The sequence below is a fragment of the Ixodes scapularis genome, unplaced genomic scaffold (genome assembly GCF_016920785.2).
Source record: "Ixodes scapularis isolate PalLabHiFi unplaced genomic scaffold, ASM1692078v2 PGA_scaffold7__128_contigs__length_106722199, whole genome shotgun sequence".
NCBI classification, from domain to species: Eukaryota; Metazoa; Arthropoda; class Arachnida; order Ixodida; family Ixodidae; genus Ixodes; species Ixodes scapularis.
This window is the reverse complement of record NW_024609882.1, coordinates 64,593-90,502: the sequence shown is the minus strand read 5'-3', so window position 1 is coordinate 90,502 and position 25,910 is coordinate 64,593. Positions and strand designations below refer to the sequence as shown.

Here is a 25,910-nt window from a genome sequence, read left to right as displayed (position 1 = left end):
TCGCCTTGGCTGATTTTTTCGAGGCAGAAGAGAATGTAGCTGTTGACAACTCCCACTTCCAGCAACCAAACAAATAGATGTGCGCGACATCGTCAGCGCACATCTCATCACTCTCGGTGCTGTCATTGTCGCTCTCTGAGGACTCGTCAGAGACTATTTCAGAGGCCTCCTTTGGATCAAAGGTGTCTTCTCCACTAAAATCACATTCACTGTCACTTGAGTCACAAGCCTTTCCGTAAAATGCGGACGGTGTAAAGGCTGCCATGTTGAACTCGTAAAAGGGTGCGCAACATTCTTCCCGCCCGCGCATTTCGCAAAAAAACAAAAATTTGTAGCGTCACTTGCGGCATCTTTCGGAGGGCGAAGAAACTAAGAAAGTCTAGTTTACATTCCCGATGACAGATGGCGCAAGTTGAAATTGTCGGGGTGCGCCCGACACCTGACTGCAAAGGAGAAATGGGCCTTTCGGGGGAGCCCCGACATTTGAGCAGAACCTGAATATTTTTTTTGATGGGGGTCACCCGACACATGACTCCAAAGGGTTAAGGCCCATAGTTCTAGAAAATATTGCATATAAGTTGCATTGTTGTAAGAAATGCACTGACGAAAATTTTTGAAAAACAAAAAGTGACTCTCACTAGAAAATACAATAGGTGCATTTTTGTTCTGCCATGCCCCAGGGCTTTATTTTCTGCCATTCATAAATACTTCTGGTTGAACACATTTCGTGACACTGCACTCAAGCAGCTAGGCACCTGCTGAAGCAAATGTAGAGCGTGAGATTAAACCAGAGCTTCCTATATAGTAGTTTGAGACCAGATATTTCTGTGCAGCATGTTCAACCAGTTCTCAGCACAATTCCTTCAGCATAATGTCATTGAGATAAATACTATATGATTATCTGAACTAAGCTCTGCCATCTAAAATTCATTCACTATGTAAATCATTCTCCTCCTATGTATGCATAGTATGAACTGTTACTGTATTTCTTGCATTGGTTGTTTTTATCTTTCATTATCTTTTTGTATGTTGATACAATCTTTTGTGTTTGTTTTGCATGCCATGCAGCAGATTAGCAGAGGTTTGTGGTAATGAAAAAGAAAGTAATTATTGTCTTAGTATTCCTTGGTATCTTTCATTTGTGGCATAAGCCCCCTTCCAGCATAGGAATGTGCTAAGACAAGTTAAGAACTATGACAAGCAAACAATTATACTTGGAATTGAAATTGTGAAATCTAAGTGTGCAAAATCCCAGATCTCGTTTTAAGCTTTCTAGTTATCATCACCTCTTGTTTAAGTGTGGTTAGGGTAAGCTTATCCTTACCCCTTTTTTTAACATTGATTGTTGCCCGACACCTCGTAGAAGCCAGGACGCAGGCATCCCCCGCTTTGTTTGTGCTTCTCCCGACGCTCGCTAATGGCCCGGTGGCTGTGTGTGCGTGCGTGTGGGTGTGTTGGGGGCACTCGCCCTGTCGGGGTGGCTATGTGGCTCGTTAAAGGGATATCGAACTAAATTTCGAGCTCACAAAACAAGGCTAGATGGATAGGCGGGAGTCTACAAAGCCCAAACACATCTCCTACAGCGGTATGTCTACTGGATCACAGTATTTTCGGAAAAGAAGTGCGCGATTGAACACGGCCAACGAGACAAAAGATTCTCATTCTTTCTCCTCCTCGCTACGTCCCGTTGAGCTGGTGAACCGATGAAAAGAGGAGAGATGCGAGGCCGCTTGTCCTCATTCTCAAATCCTCCAAAGGGACAATGATGTCATAGACCTCGCTTGATCGCACCCTTCTTTTCCAAAAGTACAGCCATCCGTGTGGGATATCGATGTATCAGTGATGTTTTGGAGTTTGTGCCGTCCCGTTCAACGCTTCTGCAGCCTTATTTTGCAAAATCCAAATTTCGGTTCAGTATCCCTTTAAGGAAAACCACGGGGTACCGCCGGCGTACAAGTGGAGGCAGCCTGCAAATCACCATTTGACAAGTGCCTGGGCCTGGACGATGAGTGCATCAAAGTGCGGCAAGCTGCAGCTATGAACTCTGGTGGTGGAGAGAGGAATGTGGGCCTGGTCTACCATGTTTGGGACGGATGGCGAAGGTTACCCCGAGGGAACCTGGAAACATGGAGATTCCCTAGGCGGATGTACTTAATGCTGACGGGTGTAGGCGGGGGGTTGGACTTTTGACTTCGACCCGATTGGGATTGAAAATGTACTCAACATATATTCGTTTCAAATTAAACTATGTGCTCTGTTAAAATGTCATTTCATCGGCGGTCAGCAGGCAGGCATAGATAAAGGGGACATGCCCTGAAAGAATCGACTTTTGAACCGTTCCTTTAAATGATTCACTTTCAGGGTGAATTCAACCCCATTAGGATTGATGACATCCGTAGTTTCAGTCTTGTAGGCGAATTCTACAACATACTGTGCTTAAAAAGCTCCAGAAAAAAGTGACTTCAGTAGGAAATGTATTTAAAAAATATAATAATTGCAATCCACAAAATGTTTGTTTTAATGTGAAGTAGAGTACCCATAGTGCAAGTTGAGGTAAAAATTAATTATAGAAAATGCAAATCTAGAGAAAAACAATAAAACCCAAAAGGTGCAAAAGATTTTAACAAATTTCTCTTTTAAAATATTCAGTTTTTGTCATGAATAATTTAGCTTTTTCATATGATGACTACCTTAACTTGTTCCTGAGGAAATTTCCGTCCAGGACACCACTGAATGAAATCTTTACACTCTCAAAATGTCAAATGATACATTTCCTCATACCACATTTCCTGCTAAAAAGTGAAACTGAGAAAAATGCGTTTGAAGTTTCAACCTTAGATTTCTTTCTTTTCTATGAGTCTGAGATAGGCAAAATTCACATGGAGCATTGTTAGCACCTTCCTCTTTGAGTCTTCGTTGTTCTCCTGGCAATAGTAGCTACCAGTTTGTGTCGTTTGTAAGCAAGCCAACTTTTGCAGCAGGCGTTCCTTGACAGATAAACTGGCAAGAACTAAGAGGCAAATCATACTAAGGAAGAGCAGCAAAGCAGGAATATGATCTGAAGTAGACGATACTGTGAAAGGGTGTTACTGAAGATGGCACAAGATCACGTCACCGGGCAGGACCAATCGTAAACCCTGTTTCGTGTCTCAACCAACAAGATTGCTCATACGAAATCTTCCGGATTTTTTTCTGTTTGGATGTAAAGGGTTCTCCTGGCAATTGATACTTTTAAACTTTGACTGCTTCTACGGGATAAATCTAGAGTAAATGGCGCTTCAAATGAGGGTTAGATGTGTGGCTATGTTTAAATGATTATGAAGCAGCGCTAAGTAAAAAATGCAAAAACTTGCTCCCTGCTGACTCGGAGGGCTGCCGACATCTCGAAAATAATCTATTGGGAAATAAATCCTGCATGTTTATAAATGAAAATTTCTGAAACCATTCTTTGGAAGTTAATGAACAAACATATAACTTTTGAAAATAGTGTGTTTTCTGGAAAATTTGAATTTCGAGGCAATGTCGTAGATAAGCGAACCCTCAACCGGGAGCTGCTCCTAAAGTTATGTAGATATCACCCTCTTTATTTTATTTTTTAATTTTTAGTAATCGAGTCTAGCAACTTGGCATCTTAACTGAGTTAAGTGAGAGGACCTAACAGGCACTACATCGGCACAAAAAAGTGTAACAACACGGCGAGTACCATTTCCAGCAATGTCGACCATGACTGTGTTCACTACAAAATACTTCTCTTAAAAAAACTTTCAGCCTTTCCACTCTGGTGAAGAAGGAAGACCAGCGAATCTGTACTATGGTGGGACAACCTCAAGTACGACTTTTTTGACAATCTCAAGGACAACGCCTAGAGGACGACATCTAGGAGGACCTTAAGGACGACTTCTAGGACGACCTCGAAGACGACGCCTAGAACGACATCAGGGACTATGTCTAGGACGACCTCAGACGACGTCTAGGACGACCTCAAGGTTGACTTCTAGAATGACCTCGAGGACGACGTCTAGAATGACCTCGAGGATGACTTCTAGGACAATGCCTAGAGAAATTCAGTCTTACCACTCTGGTGAAAACCAGACTCTAAAAACCGGAGCGGTTTCCACCATCTATGAGCGACGGCGTTAACCAAGCCGGTTGTCTAGTTGCCGTTGTTGCTCATAGATGGCAGTGGCTGTCCAGAGTTTTGTGTCGACACTTATTTGGTGACGGACACGAAACACGAAAAGTTATCTTACTAATAAACTCAGAGACACATAAAATGCGTTGCGAATGAGCTAAACACATGATGTGCATGGTTGCTTGAACTGTTATTTGCTAGGATTAGTTTACATTTGAAAATTAACTATAATTTATTAAGCCTGTTATGATTTTGTAGTGCGAAGATTGTCGGCTCCCGCGAGACGATTAGCTGTACACACCTGCTTTTGCCTGTTCCGGCTAGCTTGGGATCACTAGGTGCTATAGGACGTTTTCATTGACGTCATTTCGTCTACCATTTTGTTGTTTTCTGCCGTCAGGTGCGTGCCGAAGATGAGTATTCTAAGGATTCAATCTGATAGACTATTTCGACATCTAACAAGAAAGCGGATAGACGTCACTTGAAAACGCCCTATCCGCAGTGACAAGTTCACAAGGGGCGCTTCTACTATTTCCCTCTTTACGGGTAGTGCACGTGCTACCCACGCGATTGTTTTAATTTTCATAGTGCACAGAAGCTTAATTGCACCTGCTCGCACCAGCAGAGGAAGTGCCTCTGGCACCAGATTTCTTCCTCTGTTGACAACCAGGAGATCCTTTTTGAACGTGACGGCCCTCACCACAGAAGGTACACGTTGCTTCTCTACAAGCTTGTAGAATATCATGTGATCCTCTGGCGTCGTTTGACATTATCATCTTATGACTGGCGACTGTGTTCCTGATATTTTGAAACAGATTTCGAAGACATCGATGAGCTGTGCACAGTGCTTCTCGGTCGTGCCGTGCGAAGTTTGTGCAACATCGAGGACAACCCGTTGCGCTGCAGCAAGAGCCGCAATGTGTTGCCTCGCGTTTTCTTCTTTTTTTTTCTTGCGTACGTTTGTGCACGGTGCCCATCTGCTGTAAATTTCTCCTGGCCTTTGACTCACGGATTTAGCAGTCCCACAAATGTACGTTGTGAATTTGCTTGTCTTCGGAGTCGTGAAGCGGGTTACGTCGCATCACGTCAGCATTAAATTAAATGTGGTTGCGTCTCACGGACACTAGCGGAGGTGCCTCTTTTCTGGTCGTGTCTTGGGGACGCTACAGCGCCCCCTGGCCGAGAGAAACAGGCCTATGGTGTTAGTAAAGTTTCAGTCACCTACAAGGAAGAAACTGAAATAAACCAGAGAAACGTTTTTGCCTTATAAGCGCCGATAGAAGGCAAATATTTTCCCGATAAGGGGGAACGGTTTTCGATTTCAGGCAGTGATTGCATGATGAACTGATTGAACGTGACCACCGGCGTTTGCGTTCCAGTAGTTTATGGGAAGCAACAATTGAAATCAAAGACCTGCTCGCCATCACGTCAAAAAGAATAAAGTTAAAAAAAAAATGGCATAAAAAAAGTAAATTGCAACGCCCGCCACAAATCTAAAAAAATTATGCGGAAACACATTCTGTACATACCGACTTCATTTGTATAATCAAGATAAATCGGGAGTTTTGTTTCTAAACAAGTTATTAGAAACAAACAAAAAAAGCAAAGCCACAACTTGAGTTGGTGCTGCTCCTCATGCACTGGTATATGCCAACAAGGCCAACTTGAACACCAAAAAGAGGACTTTGTACTTCATACGTTCATTTGCAAGTATCGCGCAGATGAAACTGGGCGTGCAGTATAAAGAAGAGTTGCCCTTCTGGAAAAAATAAGCTTCACCTTTAAGAGTGGAATGTGATAGCTAAATTAACATATAAGCCCCACTTGTTCCGGAGCCGCGCAAGCGTGTCTGCCTGGCCTAGTTGGTAGAGTGTCTGGCTTGCAACCGAAAAGTCGTGGGCTTGAAGCTTGTCTCCGCCTAAAATTCTATTTTTTTCTTAAGGCAAATGAAATACTTTATTAAGTAAAATCATTTGAGACATGAGGCAACCTTTATTTTGCATGTCATGTCATGTTTTTTAATCACTTTCATTCCACGCGTGACATCAGGTTTCACGCAAGCGTTGTGGTTTTTATTTTTAAATTCCCATGCAAGGTCATGTGGCTGCGACGTCATTGCCCTATTGACCAACCAGAACTTTCCCGTCCCATGCCGCCGAAGTCGGCTTTCCTGCACTTTAAAATTCGTAATCCCACTGTGGCCCTTTCAGGTGTGGTCGCAGGGTTTTTCGTCCAAGCCTCGTATCACCTTTACAACTCCCTTTTCTTTTTCTCAGAGTCCTTTCGAAGTTTAATTTAGTTCAGCCTACCAAACTTCATAAGCTAGAACATTCGTCTTTGACGTTGAACATTGTTTTATGCAGCTGTGGCACATGTACCGTCTTAGTAGTGTTACAGCTAGAACCTTGGTACTGCCTGCAGGTCAAGGGCTTCCTTGTTCGGGACCGTCTACTGTGCAGTTTGGCTTTTCTCATTTGGTCGAGACGACACCTGCACTAGCGTTGTAAGAAGTATTTTCAGCAAAATTGCAACGCACTCTTCTATTAAGCTAATAAAGAGGATTGCTTGCCCAGATATTTTTGACCCTAAGATAGGCAATGCTCTTGATCTTGCACAGCAAAAAGAGGATAGCAACTTCGTGAGGAGCTTGTGCACTCACATGAACTACCTTGGTGCACGTCCTGCTGGGCTGAAGCAGTCTTCAAATGAAGTAAACAAAGTGGGAGAACGGGATTGCAATGCTTGAAATGTTTATTTGCCCACCACACGTCAAGACGAAAAGGCGACACCTTAATTGAGCCCCGAAGGTACTGCACGCTGCGAAACGTCGACACAGCCAACAACTCCTGGATAGCAAGGTTGAAGCGATAGGCATTCCAAGGCACCTACAAGTAGCATGTGCGGGGCACAGATTACACAAGAGTGACGTGTCTGCTTTCGGACAGGAGTCGTGTCCAGTCGGTGAAAACACGAATCCCAGCCGACCGCCAATGCGACTCGAGTCCAATCTGCTCTGGCTTCTTGTAGGCGACCTAGTACGTCCAGTGCTACCGCCTTGCTGTCTAGGTGGCATTGACACAGCCATAGCCTCCTCTATACTCGCAAAGCCTGGCAGTTCGACGACCGAGCCATAGAATTCCCTGTCACAAATTTGGAGCGCAAGGATCTTGTAGCACAGACCATCGAAGAGCCATTTCTCGGGAAACCTGGATGTCAGCGCACAGCTTTTGCAGCATCGAGGACCCAAAACACACTTGTTCGCTTGGGAGAAGTGGGTTTCGGCGTCTCATTGCAGCGGGGCGCCAGTCACGTGCCTCTTCTCATCCGTTGTCTGCCACTCCACCTTTAACATTTTGGTAGCCGCTTCTCGTGGCAATCTGCCAGGCTTTGCCAGTATATAGGAGGCTATGACACAGCCCAGCGTAAGTATTTTTTATTTGAGCAGGTTGTTAGTTCTGCACATCATTTAAAATCGTTCCCACGCTTGAAGTGGACAGCTCAGTACATACAAGGGGGGGGGGGGTGAGGGAGGGAGGGGAGGAAGGAGGGAGGGAGGGAGGGAGGGACTTAAAAAACCGGAATTTATTTTTACAAAATCTTCTATATTTACACGTTCAACTCTGTCACCTTTAATGTTCGCCTAATGCAATGCACTTGTGGAAACGTTTCTTCCAATTAATGCTAAAAATAGCGCTTAAGGTCGACGATTCTTTCAGTGCTTCAGCTGCTTTTAGTTCCATGTATGTCTTCCACATCTTCAAGCCATTTACCTATGAGAACTTTTTCATCTGGGGAGACAGCAAGATTGGGTGTATAGGGAGGGTGGGGCACAGGGAATCGCACCATTTTTGCTGAAAAAACTGCTGTACACTCAGCGCGCTACGACAGGTGCATTGTCATGGTGGACGAACCAGTCTCACCATAATTTGGGTTGACATTTTGCCCACATTGTGCCGAACATTCAGCAGTTTTTGACAAAAACAGCATGGCCTACCCTGCCTATTCAACCGGGCATTGCCCCGCACAATGTTTTTGTTTCCCCGGATAAAAATTAAAAGTAATCAATATTAAGTTTGTCGGTGCGGAAGAGATTAAACAAAGTGGCCAAAGCACTAAAAGGCATCCAAATCGACGGGTTTAAAGGCTTATTTGAGCATTGTAATAAACTTCTTGACAAGTGCATTGCATTAGGCAGAGAGTACTTTGAAGGTGACTGGAATTTAGGCGCGTAAAAATAAATACACAATTTTATAAAAATAAAATCCGCTTTCTTTTGGGTCACTGCTTGTATATCGGTGAAATGTACACATCAGGCAGCTGGCCTGACACAGAATGCAAAAATCTGTGCAAAGTACTAAATTCCCCATACCCACCTCGTCATGAATATGGTGAGAAAGAGGGTGAGTGAGAGGGAAAGTAAAGGGTGTTGTTGGAGAAATTTACTTATTATAATCTACAGGTTCCACAAGCAGCTGTCCGAGATTTCCCATTGCACGAAAGTATATAATTTCTCTACTTCCTCTTTACGGCAGGTTATAACAGAGGTCAGTTATAACGAAATAGCGAATATAGCAAAGTGATTTGTGATTTCCGATTCCCGTTGATTTCGTTATAACTGGTCTCGACAGTACACACAAGTCAGATACTCCGGAACACGACATAACAAGAATGCGCTTACATGCATGTTTCAAGGAGCCCCTCCTTTAAAGCAAGTTCTCTATGAGTTGCACCAGCTCTAGGGAATGCCAGAAAATCAGTTTTTGGCAAATCACAGATGGTTTTCAAAGGGGCAATCAGCACGTGGTCCGTCGAGACGGCCTTGAATGAAAGGGTAAAACGACACGGCACAAATGTACCATGCTACACCTCCCTGTACAGAGGTCGCCAAACTTATGCAGAACACACGAACCACGTCTTATCTCGTGAGAGCCGCTATCCTAGCAGCATCCAGAGAACTGCTGCACGACGTAGAACTCAATGGAGCCCGAGCAGGGGGGCCGCACTTTCGGTGCCAAAATGGCAGTTGGACCAAGGACAACACGGCAATTTTGCCTGCTGGGCGATTTTCATTTTTCGCCGCTTTAAAGACCCTCGATGTGCTTGCGTTGGTATCACAAGTTGCGTCAAACGCGCCAGTGCACGAGGCACTTGTCTGGAGTGGCCCTTGAAAGCAAATGGCGGTGCAGCACTACAGTGTGCTAGCAGCACTAAAATGAGTGGCCCTTAGAAGCGAATGGCGGCACAGCACGTGACACGTGTCTTGCACATTTCCACAATAATGGTTGGCGGAACTTTTAAGCGTGAATTTTATCGAGGGACTTTATTCGCATCCAGTGCACAGGTGTCTGCTGAAATTGTAGTGTTCACGTTCCAACAGCGATATCGACTGTCAACGAACAGCCTCTCTTGCTTGGGCTGTTCCATATAGCGCTACGTCATTGTGCAGTTCTCTGGCCGCAACCAGAATATAGCTCCCACGAGACAAGGCGCAGTTCGGATGTTCCGTGTAAGTAAGGAATCTAGAACGCACCTTCGAATGGTGTGATTAGCATCCTATTCCATGTATCAAAAGTGGTCCCGAAGTGGCAACGAATGACGTCACAGAAGCCGGTGTGTCATGTCAGACGTCGCAATCCTAGCAGTTCGGTCTGGAACTCCCAAACTCCTGGCTGTCCAAACTTCTGCCGATTGTCAAGCTAAGGAGCGACGGGCAGCAGTACAGCTGTTTGCCACATCCACTGCCTCTGTTGCGACACAACCAGGATCACGGCCGGCGACGACATGACACTTTTATGACGTCATCAGGCAGAAATCGAGACCACAGTACCAGTCGTAGATGTGTTCCAGGCACCATAGCGTAAGTTTGGTTAGGACTGTATTTTGGAATGGGTGTCCCTTATGGATGATGCCCCCTTTGATGCACATTTAAACTGACTTTTTGCATGAACGTTTTTCCACACTCCTCGCACCGGAACGGCCGCTCTCCACTGTGAACCCTCTCGTGGCACCTCAAGTGGAACCTGTCATCAAACGCAGCATCGCACATGCCACACTTGAACGGTTTGTTGCCAGTGTGGATTGTACCGTGACGAACCAAGTGGCTCATGTCTGCAAACGTTTTCTCGCAGATTTGGCACCTGAACGGTCGTTCGCCGGTGTGGCACCTTGCGTGAACCCGCAAGTGATACTCCCGCGAAAATGCCTTCTGGCAGATGCTGCAGCTAAACAGTTTCTCGCCGGTGTGCGTCCTCTCATGAACGGTGACGGCGGTCTTAAAGTGGCTGGAGTAAGGGCAGAAGCGACACTGGTGCACCCGTCGCCGAGTCACAGTCCGCTGCCGTCTGTTCAACCAGTCTTCGGGATAAAGGTGCTTGCTTCCTCTGCCCTCGAAGCCAAGAATGTATCCTTGACTCATAAAGGCAGGTCCTGCGAAGATGCACCAATCGAATTGAACACACTCTTTATTTCCTCAGGCTCGGAGCAACTTGCAGGCCTCAACATTGTCACTGTCCGCTTATCACAGATGGGAATGCTGCCGTAGCGGGAAGTGACCGTTAACGTAGAAGCAACAAATTCCGCAACAGCGTGGCACACCTAAGTTGAGACACCCAATTCGCGACACTTACACGAACAAGCCCGCGCTGGCTTTTTATTTTCTCAATATTGAAGGATTGCATAGAAACTACTATAATGGGGGAAAGTATCAGTTGGGGGGGGTTGAGCTTATGTTTATACAGCCTAGAACTTGGTCTGCCTAAACGGGTGACGAGTCTCCCAGCTGTAGATGAGAAATTTAGCCAGTGCAGTACAACCGCTAGCCTGGGGTCTCTTAACGTGCATCACGCAGTAGTGATACACGACTGCACGCCAATACGATTCTCATCCATTGGGATACTAACCAACTATACTCCGTTTCACCTTCAGTCCGAGCGCAGCGGACATTAGGAGCCATCCCAGCCAATGCAGCGTTGAGGAGTGTCATGTGACCTTGAGCTCCCTGTGTCCCTCTTCCCAACCGGCAGGTCGTGCAATTTTCTCCCGGCGCTGGATCGACTGGGATAGCTCGTGGTGTCCACTACGCTTAGACTGAAGGTGGAATGGAGTATAGTGAATTTTTATGCCTGCCTGTACCTTTTGAAGTATAATGCATATAAGCATCGAAGTCAAGTTCATGCTAACAGTTGTGTAGTGTACCTTCATAGATAGTGCATGCCTTTAGAGCGTGGAGGTAGGAATAAGGGGCGAGAGGCGGCATACTGGCTCAAGCCAGCCAAATGAGAAAGTTCCAAGTGAAGCCAGAAGTAGAGCTCGCGATCGGTGGCGATGCCTCCAAGGATGCCCAAGTGTGCCTTTTGGTTTTGGTCATTGTTGGGGGCGTCCCTCCAAACCGCAGGCTTCACTTCTGGTGGCGTCGTGTTACCTCCAAAAGCTTCCTACTTCCATGCTTACAGGTATGTACAGTGCACCCCAAACTTAACACCGCCGCTGGGTTCCCAAACATTGAGCTCGTGTCGGCTACTAACTGTTAAATTTGTCACCGAAACGATCGCGATGCCTTCTCAGAATGGGATAGAAATCGGGAACCCAAACATTGTTCAGGTAGTTCAAACAGCCGCCGCAGGGTCTGTCGAAAACAGCAAATGCTGTGGCGGCGTTAAGTTTGAGGCACACAGTACAAGCACTTCTTTTTCTCAGAGATACACTATCCCATGCAGATAGGAAAATCTACATCTAATCGGGCAGTCGGGAAAAGAACTACATGCTGTGAACAAAAAACTATTAATTTAAAATCACAAAAGTATAACTGAGTTCATAAAAAAGTAGGATTATTTTAACAAAAATAAGCAGATGCACTGGAACACAAGCAAAAGATTGAAGATGCTTAAAAATTTGGGCATATACATGTGAACCTAGTTTAGTTTCATTTTGAGCTATACTTCATACTTTTGAAATGATGCAGCATTCCATGTGACACATTGGTCTGAGTAGCTATGGCAAGGTTCAGGTTAATAGGTACTACACAAACTTAGCTAAGGGAGACACAAAAAATAAAATAAAATTTCCATGTCACTAGAGTCTATTGAGCTACATAGGAACGTACATCCACTCAACAACATGACACATTCCCGACAATCGGTTTATGCAAATTTTAGCATTCAGTGATCATCATTTATGAGCACTTGTTCTATTTTTATATATTCACAAACATGCAAGTTCGTTGCTTGGTCAGTAATAAGATAACATTTTGGGCATTGCCGAGCAAAATCTTGTATATACTCATACTTATATACATCCACACACTAAAGAATAAACACCAATTATGTACATAAATTATTACATACAGACAAAAGATACAACACAAACACATGTGTCTGCTTTCGTGTGTAAATGAACCTTACCAACACTCGGTTTTTAATAATAAACAATTACCACGGTGCTTTTCGTGGAATTGTGGCATACATGATAGCCTCAAAGTCTGATATACACTCCGGAACAAATTATTACCACAATGCTCTTTTAGCACATCACAAAGCAGGTAATAATATCCAACATCCATTCTAGTAGGTGCTCCGTCCAGGAACCAGCTTGGCCTACAGTAAATTATCAAGCATGTGCCCATGTCACGATGAGTTTCCACACGCTACTTCTGAAACGTTTAAAAACTAGGCAAAGGACATATCAAGTGCCCAAACATCTAACCAAGATGCTCCTCGTCAGCCGCTTCTCCAAGCTCTCCGGTGCAGAATGGTGAAGCCTACCTCATCATGTGCTTCTCTGCATTTTTGCTTTTGAACCCAACAAGCCCGCCCAAGCTAGCTCCAAATATTGGTGGGTGCTTGCTCGGTGTTTTATGGTATGCCTCTGCTCCATCGTTTCTATGCTATCGCGTGCTTCCTGAAGGCGACCAGTAGGCCTTCTTCATGTTGTACTTGCTTTCTAGGCAACACTGCATTACGACACCACCGCCTTCATTACGTGTTCCCGTTTTCCTTTCACGTCGAGTCGCATTGTTCACTTGTTGGCCACAGCACCCCTGCTCCCAGATGCACACACGTCGAGACTCTCCTCTGTGTACCCACAAACAGCCTCTGCTTTAAATTTTAAAATGGGTGCTTTAAAACTGTTGGGCTAGTTGGTTAAATATTAGGAACACAAACAGTGCTAAGGACGAGAACTATAGTCAGTCACAGGTTAAGAAAAGTTTTCTGGCTGAGGAGGAGGAAGCAGATGGAATGCTGAAGAAAGGAGGAGGTTTCCTCTTCTCTTCTCCAGCATTCTGTCTGCTTCCCCCGCCCCTGCCCCCCTTTCTTTCGAAAACTTTTCTTAACCTGTAGCTGACTATAGTAGAAATGGGCCTAGTAATAAGTGGCGTATGTTTATACAGCCGGAAGTTAGTCTGTCTCGGTGGGCATCTGGTGTCTCAGCTGTGGATGAGCAATTTAGCCAGTGCGGTACAACCAGTAGCATGGGGCCTTTAATGTGCACCACGCAGCAGTGATACACGACCACGCTCCAATACAATGCTCATCTAGATCGAAACGGGCAGCGGTGAGGATGAACTCAGGATCTCTGTGTTTTGCAGAATAGCAGAGTAGAAGTGGACAGGACGGGTGCTGACTAACAACCAACGTTTTAATACACAAGAATAAGAGGAGAAAGAAAAAGGTAAGGGGGAGATTACTATATATATATATATATATATATATATATATATATATATATATATATATATACACAAGGTAAAATAAATGTTACTAAACTTTTTGTAAAAGAAAAACAAAGAAAAGCTTCAAAAATGAGCTGGCAAACAGGTAGTACAGAAAGAAAAAAATTACAAATAAAATAAAGAAGGTTGATATCTATATAGCTTTAGGAGCAGAGGTTCAAGTAGAACAATACCTTTGCCGAAATTGTCACGAATGGAAGAGGCATTGACACATGCGTCTTCTTTGGAGAGAATGACTTGAGTTTCATATAGTAGTTCTCTCGAGCTCTTGTCATGGAACCACCTCAGGACTTGAGTGTGTGCAAATTGCACACAATTGTCTTCTTCACTTGTTTCCTTTCATATCCCCCTTACATTTTTCTTTCTCCTCTTTCTTCCTCGTGTGTATTAAAACATGAGTTGTTAGTTGGAGACGGGTCCTGACTAACAACCGTCCTTAGTAAGGATGAACCGACATTAGGACAGAATAAAGGCATAATGGTGCCTTTATGCTGCGACGTCCTAGGTCCTTGTTCAAATTCCAGAATCGAGACGCGATAGCGGGGCGAGTCTCGTGACAAAGGTGGACCTCCGTAGACCTCCAGAGGACCTCGCCTTCCGTCACAACAGAAATCTGTAGGAATCGGAAAGCAAGCCCCTCCAACCGTGATGCACCCTTCACCTTTCGCAAATCCGAAGGACAATCTTCTGGAGTCGTGACCGTTCAATACCCCATTCACCGTGGTGCAATTGAAACTGCTGGTATGCTGTCTCCTATGCAGAACGTGGTTGTGGCAGTGGTTCTCCTTTAGAAAGAAAGCTATCATAGAGAGAAAGGAGATATTGATGCCGTATTATTAGGTCGCAGCAGTGTATAGAATTGAACAAAGTGATGCATGGTGTTCCAATGAAAAAAACAACACAAGGACAGAGTAAAACTGGACAAATGCAGGTTTGTATCTGTTTGGCACTTCCACTCTCTCCTTGTGCTTGTTCATTTATTCAGTTAGCAAAAAAAAACAGCGACAAAGTAAAAGAATTAAAGAAATGCAGGGTTGTATTTGTCTGGCACTTTCACTCTCTCCTTGTATTTATTTATTCAGTTACCTTCAGGTACAAAGGCATTACAGAGTACTGTGATGGGGCAAATAGGAATAAAAATAAAAATAAAGATCACGGCAACATCAACAAAAATAAACAAGGAACAACTATACAACACATTACCAAAAACAACTCAGACCCCGCAGCTCGAAAGCTCGAGTTAACAAAGATTTGGCTCCGGCCAGGTGATTCCATGTTACAGAAGAGCTGTGAATAAAAAGAGCATGACAAATGTTTTGTTTGACAGGACTGAACAACATGTTTGTGATGGTATGATGGTAATCAATGCATACTGAAATTAATGGTCCTGATAGAAGCCACTTCAGAATTAGGTAGTAACCTCACAAAACAGAGAGAAAGTATTGCTCTGCAATGTGAAAAAAGGGTAATGATAAGAAAAAAAGGGTAATAATAAGCCCACCTTAACCACACTTGAACAAAAAAAGAGGTGACAATAATTCGAAACTATAAAACAAGATGTGTGATTTTGCATATAAGATTTTACAATTTCAATTCCCAAGTATAAATGTTTGCTTGTCATAGTTCTTAACTCGTCTTAGCACATTCCTATGTTGGAAGGAGGCTTATGCCACAAGCGAAAGATACCAAGGAATACTAAGACCATAATTACTTTCTTTTTTTTCATGAACACAAACCTCTGCTGATCTGCTGTGTAGCATGCAAAACAAACACAAAAGGTTACATCAAGATACAAAAAGCTAATGAAAGATAAAAACAACTAAAACAAGAAATACAACACAGGTGCATAATAAGCATACTTACAAGGATAATCATTTACATAGGTGAATGAATTTTAGATGACAGAGCTTGGTTCAGATAATCAAATATATTGTTATTTTAATGACATTATGATGAAGGAATTATTGTGAGAACTGGTTGAAGACCACCTACTGCACAAATATATATCTGATTTTAAAATATTTTATGGAAATTTTCTGGTTTCATCTCATGCTCTACATTTGCTTCAGCATGTGCCCAGCTGCTTGAGTGCAGTGTCACGAAATCTGTTCAGCAAGCATTCAGGAATGGTAGAAAATAAAGCGAAAACCTGAAACGGTGGCCCTCTTTTTAACGAGTGTGTGCAGTTAAAAAAAAAAGTGTTGGGTTTTGTTCAAGTCTGGATCGGATATCTCTGATTCCAAGAAGCAAGGATTCCCACATGCACAGAAGGCAGCGAAAGCAGTCACTTAATGTATCTGTAGATTTTTAGTTTCTCCACTTTGTCGCACCGAGCTTAATGCAAAGATTGTACAGGTATATAACCCCGGTCTGGCTACATGAAGAGCTCGTTCCGTTTTCTACGCCCTTTGTGCCCTGGCTTTAAACATTGGATAATGGAACATCCGCTGCACCGCTAAATATCAGACTAAGGAATGTCAGTTGCCATCATTAAAAATTAATAAAATACAATGTAGCCAAGCACGGGTGTTCTCAATCAAAATGAATTTACCCGCTGCATTTGAACACACAAATAAGCAGTATATACTATGCAGCGAAGCCAACCTGCAGAAACTGCGTTTGGCCATTCAGAGAACGTGGGAGCGATTTCAATCACTTCTTGAGAAGATACAACAAGAAAAGGGGGAAATCACATCAAGCCAATTGAAAGTTAATATGATCGGCAGCAATAATAAAAAAAAATTGAACAAAATAATAAATGGCCTTTTTGGAGAAAGTGGGTTGAAAATATCAATTAATTTCATTTTCGACGATATTTCAAATTTTATATAAAAAATTAAGTGAAAATAAAATAAACTAAACTTATGCCCGTCTATATTCCATGTATGTAATCGCTCCCACATAGTATTTGGTGAGCGAAAAATATAATAACTCATGAGTTACAAGGCTCTGATGTTGTCACCACATTGTCACGTGGGAGCGATTTCGATCACTTCTAGAGAAGATACAACAAAAAAAAAGGGGGAAATCGCATCAAGCCAATTGAAAGTTCCTATGATCGGTAGCAATAATAAAAAAATTTGAACAAAATAAAAAAATGGCCTTTTTTGATAAAGTGAGTTCAAAATATCGGTTAATTTCATTTTCGACGATATTTCAAATTTTATATAAAAAATTCAGTGAAAATAAAATAAACAAAACTTGAGCCCGTCGATACCCCATGTATAGGGCTACACCCGCATAGTATTTAATAAGTGACAAATATAATAACACATGAGTTACAAGGCTCTGAAGATGTCACCGGATTGTCAAAGAGACGATGTTTGGCATTTTTTACCTCAATAAACAAAACTACAAAAGTATTTTCCTTTAAACTAAAAAATAGCCCAAATAACATACAAGAGCACAAAAAATTACTGTGAGTTTTGTATGCTTCCCGTATTCATACCAGCGTACAGAACTGGGTAGAAAAATCACAGAGTAAAAAACAGATTTTCACCCTGCTCCACTCAAAAGGTTTTTGTGAAGCGAAATATTTTTTAAAAAATTTTAAAAAGCGGTTTTGTTCTTTCCAGAAATAGGGCAATTACATATATTTTTTCAAAAGAGATTGAAAGACCCACCCCGAAAAGCGTGTTCGATTTCAAATGAAACCACCCATACTTTTTTTAGCTGCTAATTACCAATGTATGGTGCTAAGGGCTAGTCAAGCCTCCACTGAGGTTCTTACCCTTTGCTCCACCATTAAGCGTGGGAATAAACATATTATTATTATTGTCATACAAATATAAGGTGCGACTTGTATAAAGGTGTGGCCTATATACCAATGTTTGAATGTAAACAGCCGCTTATAGTTCAGCGTGACTAATGCACAGATGTGATTTACATATGGGAAAATACGGTATATGCTCGTTACAATGGTGACTTATTGGTTCTCTGTTAGTGATGGTTCCCTTTGCAGTTCTGACTTTTATAGTGTTAAAAGGCAGCCGGTACTGGCAGGTCATAGATGATTTATGAAGCAATCAGGGTAAAACGACACTACAAATAAGCCAAGCTGCACTGCCCTTTACTACATGATGGATGTTCCTCACAGATGATGCTCCTTCTGATGAGCATTTAAATAAGCTTGCTGCACAAATTTTTCACCACACTGTGTGCAATGGAATGGTGGGTCTCCACCGTGAAGTCCCTCGTGACACCTCAACTGGCGCCGCCGGATAAACGCGGCCCCACATGTTCCGCACCTGTATGGTCTTTCACCCGTATGAAGCCTCACGTGAGCCTGCAGGCTACTTTTGTGTGAAAATGCCTTCTGGCAAGTCTGGCACCTGAACGGCCTTTCACCTGTGTGAATTCTCTCATGAACCTGCAGGTTACTCTTCAGTGCAAACACTCTGTGGCAGATGCGGCAGCTGAAGGGCTTCTCGCCTGTGTGCGTTCTTTCATGCCTCTTGATGCCCCTACTTTGACAGCTGGAGAAAGGGCAGAACCGGCACTGATACTTCTTGTGGTGCGGGTGTGCCATTGGCTGCCCCACGGTGAACGAATCATTCTCAGAAGAGTGTTTGCCCTCGACGTCTTCACAGCCAGAAGCCTCTTTTTCGACTTTAATGGCTTTCGTGACAGACACTGCGAGAAACAAGACATTGTTTTCAACAGGCTTTTCTTTTACCAAGAGTAGCAGCTTGAAGACCAAAGTCTACCTGAGTGTCAACACAGGTGTAGTGGGAGGTGGTTCTTCACTTAATGGGTGCCACACTCCCCAAAAAACATTGTTCTTAGTGCCTGGATAGGACACATCTGTCACAAAATAGACTTCGAAAGAACAAACAAAAACCTTTAGATAATATTTATTTTACCAGACTCATTTTTGAGTTAGGTGCTTTTGTTTCAGGGTCAACGCCTCGAAAGCAAATCACGTTACAAAATTGCTCCGAACTCCAAATGTGTCTTGTAACGTCAATACTGCATTTATATATTTTCAGGAAAAGTACATTTCCTGATGTACATACCCAATCCGGGCACTTAAGAATTGTTTTGTGCGAGTTCAGCATCTCTTTAAAGGGGCACTGATCGACAGGTCAAAATCATATTTTTTTTATTATCCGAAATGATAGAAAACGATGCCTGGACATGACCCTCAAAATTCGAAACTTGGGAACTCAGTATTTGTGAAGTAAAAAAACAATTCCCAAAATCCGAATCTGAAGTTCCCGCACGATCCACGCCAGTGCAGTAAGAAAAGATTATGTCACCCTGCAACTCGAGTTTCTCTCACGCCCCAGTGTCATGTTCGTCCACGTCCCAAGATCAACCGCTCTGTGCGTGCCGCCCCTTGCTGTGGGCGACAGCAAGGGTTGAAGTTTCAGCGATCTCAAATTCTTTGAAACCGTATGAGCTCGAAGAGAACGCACAGTCGACTTTTGTGAGCGACATGAGGGGCCACATTGCGCCGGTGCTGCGTAAAAGGCTGCCACAGCGGAGTCGCGACCGAAGCTAGGGTACACAGACACGAAATGCAGTTGTTTTGATCGTCTGACGATTTCCTTTTCGAAGTCTGAGAGGTCGTCAGGCGCCTAAAAAAGAGAACTTTGTCCGATGCCCCAACTCACGGATCACCCTGAGTGCTACATAGGTGGAGCGCCGCCATGTTTTCTGACGGAGGAGAAAAAGACAGGGGGTGACATCACTCAAGACTCTGATTATCGGTATTTCAAAAAGATGGGCCACAGCGCGTTTACAATTGCGATAAAAAACATGTTTTACGAATGCCGTTCATAATTATTGTGGAAATGTCGCTTACAGAGATTCTAAATTTCATAATCGATTATGCCACGAATAAAAAGAGGCGAAGAGGTGATGAGCGAGAGAGAAGGGTGCCAAAAATAAAAAGGCACCCGCCCATGTTTAAACTTTGTTTTTTTTGCATTCCGGTATTTTTTTGCATGTTTTACTACAACCTGCATTGTTTTTGACAACAAAATTCAAATACAACCTTTGTCAGCACCCCTTTAAGGTCAGCAGATTCCATACATAGATTGCTTTAGGTGTGTAACACCTTCACACTAAAACTAAATAAAACTCAGGCTAACTTTTCTATTTCATGCCTGATGAATACCCAAATCTGCAGTTTCTATTACCACTCTCCCGTCGTCTAACTAGTAAGCTGGCAATGAAATAATGCTTGCAGCCTCACTGAAACATGTTATACACAACTAAAACATATAGGTGGATCCTGTGTTGAAAGTGACAGGCCTCTTGGCTAAAAGAAAATGCAACGATTTTAACACAGCACTTTCAAACTGGCTTCATTCACGCGAACACTGCTTTAGTGGACTGGATCTAGTGTAGTAGTTGGGTTTCAGGGAGAGAACAGTTGTGTGTAATTTTCCATGCCCTGGCCACATGCAATCTTAATGCTGTCACATTGGTGGCAAGAAGGATGGTTGCAAAGAACTAGTCGTACCAAAAGTTGGCTGGTGGAGATGCACTCCCTAATGTATGGATTCCCTAGGGATCTATTCCCTAGATTTTCTTTAAGACAGCGGCAACAGATTTTAGTACAAGGTTTAAAAGACGCTCAATAGACAAGCATGGTAGATCTGAATACAACGACACAGAACACTGTCCACATTTAAGGCCGATTTCAGCAAACCAAGACAATGGCAATGTCCAAAAATATGTAACAGAGAAAAAAGCTCTCCAGTGATAGTCAGGTCCCACCTATTACAGAACATTTAAACCCAAAAGTGGTAAAGCCGGAAAAGCATGAACAGAACAAATAGCATCATCACTGAATATACAGAACCATTTTGTACACTAGCAACACAAAATGAAGGGAAAAAAAGATGATTGGAGGCAATGTTAAAAAGCTTGGCATATTTTCTGTTAGAGGGACTGGTGTAGTATGGCTGTACCCCTTAATATAATAAAAAAATGACAGCCCGGATGAAAATTCCAATTAAACATATTTGGAATTCCAACTGGTTTTAACTGGAACCAATCGGTTTTAGTGGGTTCCAACTGGAAACACGCTCGCCAAGGGGTCTCACCAACTGGAATTATTTCTCTATGGTCAGTGACAGGTCAAGAACAAAGCGGAAGCTCTACCCGCCCCTTTCCACTTCAGCGGAGCAAACGGTAAAGAGGAGGTCGCCTCCTCTTCAGGGTTCGCTCTACTAAAGTAGAAAGAAGTGGGAGGAGCCTCCACTTCGTTCTTGACCTGTCACCGACTATAGCTGAAACCTAAATGGGCTCCAAATGGTGGTCCGTTGCTTCCAATTGGCAGTGACCAATTGGTTGTCCAAAAACCCGATTGGTACCAATGGAAAAATTCCACTTGGAACATAATGGGAATGTTCAACTAGGAGGGTACTATCTGAGATTGCTGAAAAAAGCTGCAGTCCTTTAGGAAAAGTCCTTAAGGGGAAGTTATTTAGGGGAAGTCCTTTAGAGGGCTACTGCACAACAGTGGTTTTGTTTGCAGAGATGAGACATTGGTGGATTGGATCAGGTGGGGTGGGGAAAACGGACAATAAACTGGACACAACTGGCCAAAGCACGGCAACATCCAATCTAATCCAAGTATGTCGTATCTATGTGAATAAACAATCTATGTGAAAAATCAAGCCGCCGGAAGTTGGCTTGACTGGTGGGTGGTCCGTTCTATGAAGTAGCAATGTGCGGATTCGCTGCAATTGGTCCGGGACAATGCAAGAAAGATTGACCTGCAAATAAAAATTGGGAATTTATTAATATGTCACCATGTTCACGATGTCTACAAGCTACAACAGGGGGGAAAAAAGCAGGCTACAATACCGGCAAAGAGGAAAGCAACTTGCCACATGGTACTTCTATAAGCAAAAGTACAAATCGAGAAATTTTCCCGTATCAGCCAAACCAATGTAAACTTGTGCCCCACGAAATCACCTGGAATGCATGCCAGGTCACTCATGGTTTGTTTGCGGATGCAAGTTGCCCGGTTAGAGACATATTTTACAAGTGCCTTCTTTGGGGGCTTACTGTGCACAACCACTAACGTATTGCTACAAAAGGTTGTTAAGAAAACATGCGCCAGGGGAAATTTTTCTTTCTTTTATTACAATATTGAAATAAAATTTTTACAGTTTATGATGCTTAATCTTCTCTTTATAAATTTGGAGTTAGATTTGATATAGCTCATTATTTTAGGTTCTCGATGCAATGTACATGCAGAAAAAAAAACATGTTCTTGTGCACATGTGAAGCATGGCAACACACTTAGAAAAGCCTAGTAAAAAAAACTAATTCACTCCTTTTAAAATACTGAGTGCATTGAACAACAAAAATATTGTGTGCAACACTTGTTTAATTGAAAACTTATTAAAAATTGCAGAAATGCCATTTCAAGGAGCTAACAAATGTTTCCCAAAATTTTCATAAATACAAAACATATGCATTTTAACCAGAACTAGATAGTTTCATTCTACTTATTCTAAAGTACACTTGAGATAGGACAATAGATCCTTTCCGGAATTGTGAAATGATGCATAGATTATGCGCAGCCGGCATTAGTTGGTCACATCGCTTCCGGCGTGGAGCCCGCGATTGGTTCCAAGCTTGCGCCGAATATTGACGCAGCACTCATGCGGAATGCATTTCGATCCGAGCACACTTCGAATGCTGATGAAGCGCTCGGGTCCAATGCGTGCTCACATTGCATGACCAACTAATGGCGGTCGCACATAATCTATACATTATTTCGAAATAGATCTATATCAAGAGCAGAAATTCTTGAGCAGAAAGTATGAAGATGCCCCAAAATTACTTGAAAACATAAAAAGAAAATGGGTTTGAATGTCACCACAGAGCAGGGGTGGCCCAAATTGCAGCTCACGTCCCGCACGCGGCCAGGGGCGGATTCAGGCGGGGGTCCGGATGTCCTGACCCCCCTCTTGAATTCTGCACGTGTAAAAATTTAGGGCGTGGAAATGGAAAAAGGGGGGGGGGGGGGGGGGGCAGGTTCTTAAACATACGATACACTGGCCAACACCTGCCCCCCCCCCCCCCCCCCCCCCCTTTAAGAAATACTTGCGTCCGCCCCTGCATGCGGCTCTTCGAGGGTTCAAGAGTGGCTCGCGACTCCCTGGTAACCATGCCCCCCCTTCCCCTCCTATGTCCCAACAACAAAAGTTATAAACTTAAAAAAAAAGGATATCTTGGCAGTTTTGTATTACACTAAGTACATGCAGCTGGACTTCTTTTTGACACGTAGACGCATCTAGTGGCCCCGTTTTCATTATTGTTCTAGAAAGAATTTCTAACTGTATACGCATGACAGGGATCAGGGGCAGTGGCTGGCTAGCGAACCATACATTAATTTTTGCTTAGCGGTTGAAGAAACATTCTGCTGCTTGGGTGTTATTTGTTGTGGTCGAACATTATACCTGTCCGTTTTGGAAAGGATTGTTTGCTCCTTATCGTTTCTTGTTAAAAGTACCCCCCCCCCCCCCTTTTTTTTTCTTCCTGTGGCTCTCTGAACTTTTTTGTTTTGTCTGCGGCCCTAACGCCATGTCACTCTGGCCACCCCTGCCATGGAGCTATACTCTTTCGCTGTGCAAAAAATATTTTGTTCATAAATATCTGCGAGAAATCGAAGCTACAGAAGACTGCAATTTAGAGAAATGGGCTAGGCCTACTTGTCGACGTAAATGTGATGGCAGGCGACATCACAACTTGAAGAACCACGCAGAAAAATTTGGCTCAAATTCATGCCATTGCGGGTTGCCTAGAGGTCTTCGAATTCATATTTGACTAATTTCGCAATCATAACTGGCACTAATTATTTTTATACATCAAATATAAAGATTGAAATATAATAAAACACCATAAAAGACAAGATCACATTTTTTGATAAATATGCTGTTTTCTGGCCAGCATCTCCCCTTAAAAGGACACTGACAGGGTATTTATGCTTGCCAAGGTTGTGATTTGTACACGACATATGAGAGCCCGACTACCCAGAACACAATTTGAGCCTAAAAATTTGTTTTCTTTCCGCCCTAAAACCGCCGATCGTAAACTGGCCGGTTTGAGTCGCACTCGGTCCCTTCTTTTTGGTCACATGCAGTTTTCTTTGGTTTAGACACAACCACCAAAAATAATCAAAGTTGTGGGTCACCGAAGGCATGCTTTCAATAGTAAAATTAGAAAAAAGAAAAAAGAAAACTTGATACCCATTTTTTGTGGTTTCTAAAAACTGCAAACATTTTGATTAAAAAAAAAACAAACTTGCACAGCCACATGACCTTTGCCACACTCGCATCCTCTATAGTTCTTCTACCTTCCCACTCCAGTTTCGGTTTCAAGCAGTTGGTTTTTGACTTTATTAGAAATATATGTGACACTGCAGCATAACATTGATTGGGAAGTCTTCTGACACTATAATGAATCGCCTGGCAAAAATGTAAAAAAAACTTTTTTGGGGGTGTCAGTGTCTCTTTAATTTGTAATTAAAATAAGAATGGTCATGGCCCTAAACAAGACAACTTGAACATATTAGGTTTTATCAGAGTGAAATTATGTTTGTCCCCATGTACACTCTTCACAGATTTTATGGAGCTTTTGGTGGTGATGCCTGAACTCCAAGTTGAGGGGGATTGTGCATAAACTTTGAATTGTGTATATTTTGAGAATAGGCCTTACATGAAATTGCTTGGTGGTCTGACAACACTGAAAGTGTCGCCATTTTAATGTTGGCAAGCATCATCAGTACTGAAGCACGGTGGAGGCATCGGAGACAACAGTACGGGCAGTGTGCGATGGCGTGGCAGACGGGTTTTTTTGCCTTCTGATCAGGGAATATGGACGAACAGTTTAAAGAACCTACCGCAACTGTATGACGAATCTCTCGGAGGCCTGTGCACGCTGCTGTACCATTGCACTCTGCCCATAGGGCTGTTTCTAATGTCTCCACCTCCACCAACATTAAAATGGCGATGCTGTCAGTGTTGTCAGACCACCAAGCAATTCTGTATAAGGTCTATTGATAACTTCCTAATGCCACAGAACAATATGTTCCTGTGCACTGATCACATCGAGAACTACTAGGGAATCTTTAAGTAAAAGCTTATTTTGCAATAAAACATGATATACCAAAATTATGCCTCACTTGTATGAGGTCCAGCAGAGGAATCTGTTTCTACAAGGGGGGGGGGGGGGGGGGGGGGGGGGTATTTTGAAGGTGTATGTTTTCCAGTTTTGTATCTCTGACAATCTGGACTTACGGGCCCGGTCAAAGAACTTTTGGATCCTACATCGTAGATGCCGAAACACAACTTCTAATTCTCCGACACAAGACCTGAATTAAACCAAGGCATTAGGGATGCCGCAAACTTTTTTCGAACCGAAGTTTGGATGATCGAATCAAGCGGTTCGAAAGGTTTGAAAGATTTCGAATTTTCTAACTTTCCATATCGAGAAATTTGACGGAAGTCGAATTTTCGAACTTATTAAACTAAGAAGTTCGACGCTTTTCGAATTTTCGAACTTACTACGCTGCCAAATTCGATGCTTGTCGAACTTTCGAACTTTATAGACTAAAAAATTCTATGATTTTCGAACTTTCGAACTTCTTGCACTAAAAAGTTCGAAGCTTTTCGAACTTCCTACGCAAAGAAATTAAAATTTTTTCGAACTTTCAAACTTATTAATTTAAAGAATTCGAAAATTGTCGAACTCTCGATTCCTGAAAAGTCAAAAGTTCGACGAACTTCGAACTTTTAGGGTAAAAGTTTGAAGCTCGTCGAACTTTGAAAGACCGGCGGGCGGTTTCATTTGGATTCAAGCAGTAAGGTACATTCCTAATTTCTTTTTCGCAATTTTACATGGGGTGACGCATTCCTTGCGAAAGACAATGCCGTTTATTTTAATCATCTGGCATGCTTGGTTTTAGAAAAATAGATTCCCGAAGGAGCGAGGAAGGATGACGGGTTTTTGCCAATTGTCGTTTGTGCCATATCTGAAGCGCGCTATAGCCGAAGCTATTTCTGGTAGAGATGTTAAACTTTT

The 25,910-nt window shown here is 43.0% G+C and overlaps 1 protein-coding gene across 1 annotated transcript; it reads right to left on the bottom strand.

The window, feature by feature from the left end:
• Window positions 1–17,422: 17,422 nt before the first annotated feature.
• On the bottom strand, window positions 17,423–21,816 carry LOC121833295 (gastrula zinc finger protein XlCGF49.1-like). The gene is made up of 2 exons (XM_042286459.1): window positions 21,792–21,816; window positions 17,423–18,491 (listed from the first exon to the last, which is right to left on the bottom strand). The coding sequence occupies exons 1-2, from the start codon at window positions 21,814–21,816 to the stop codon at window positions 17,950–17,952; spliced, it is 567 nt and encodes a 188-aa protein (XP_042142393.1). The 3' UTR covers window positions 17,423–17,949.
• Window positions 21,817–25,910: the final 4,094 nt, after the last annotated feature.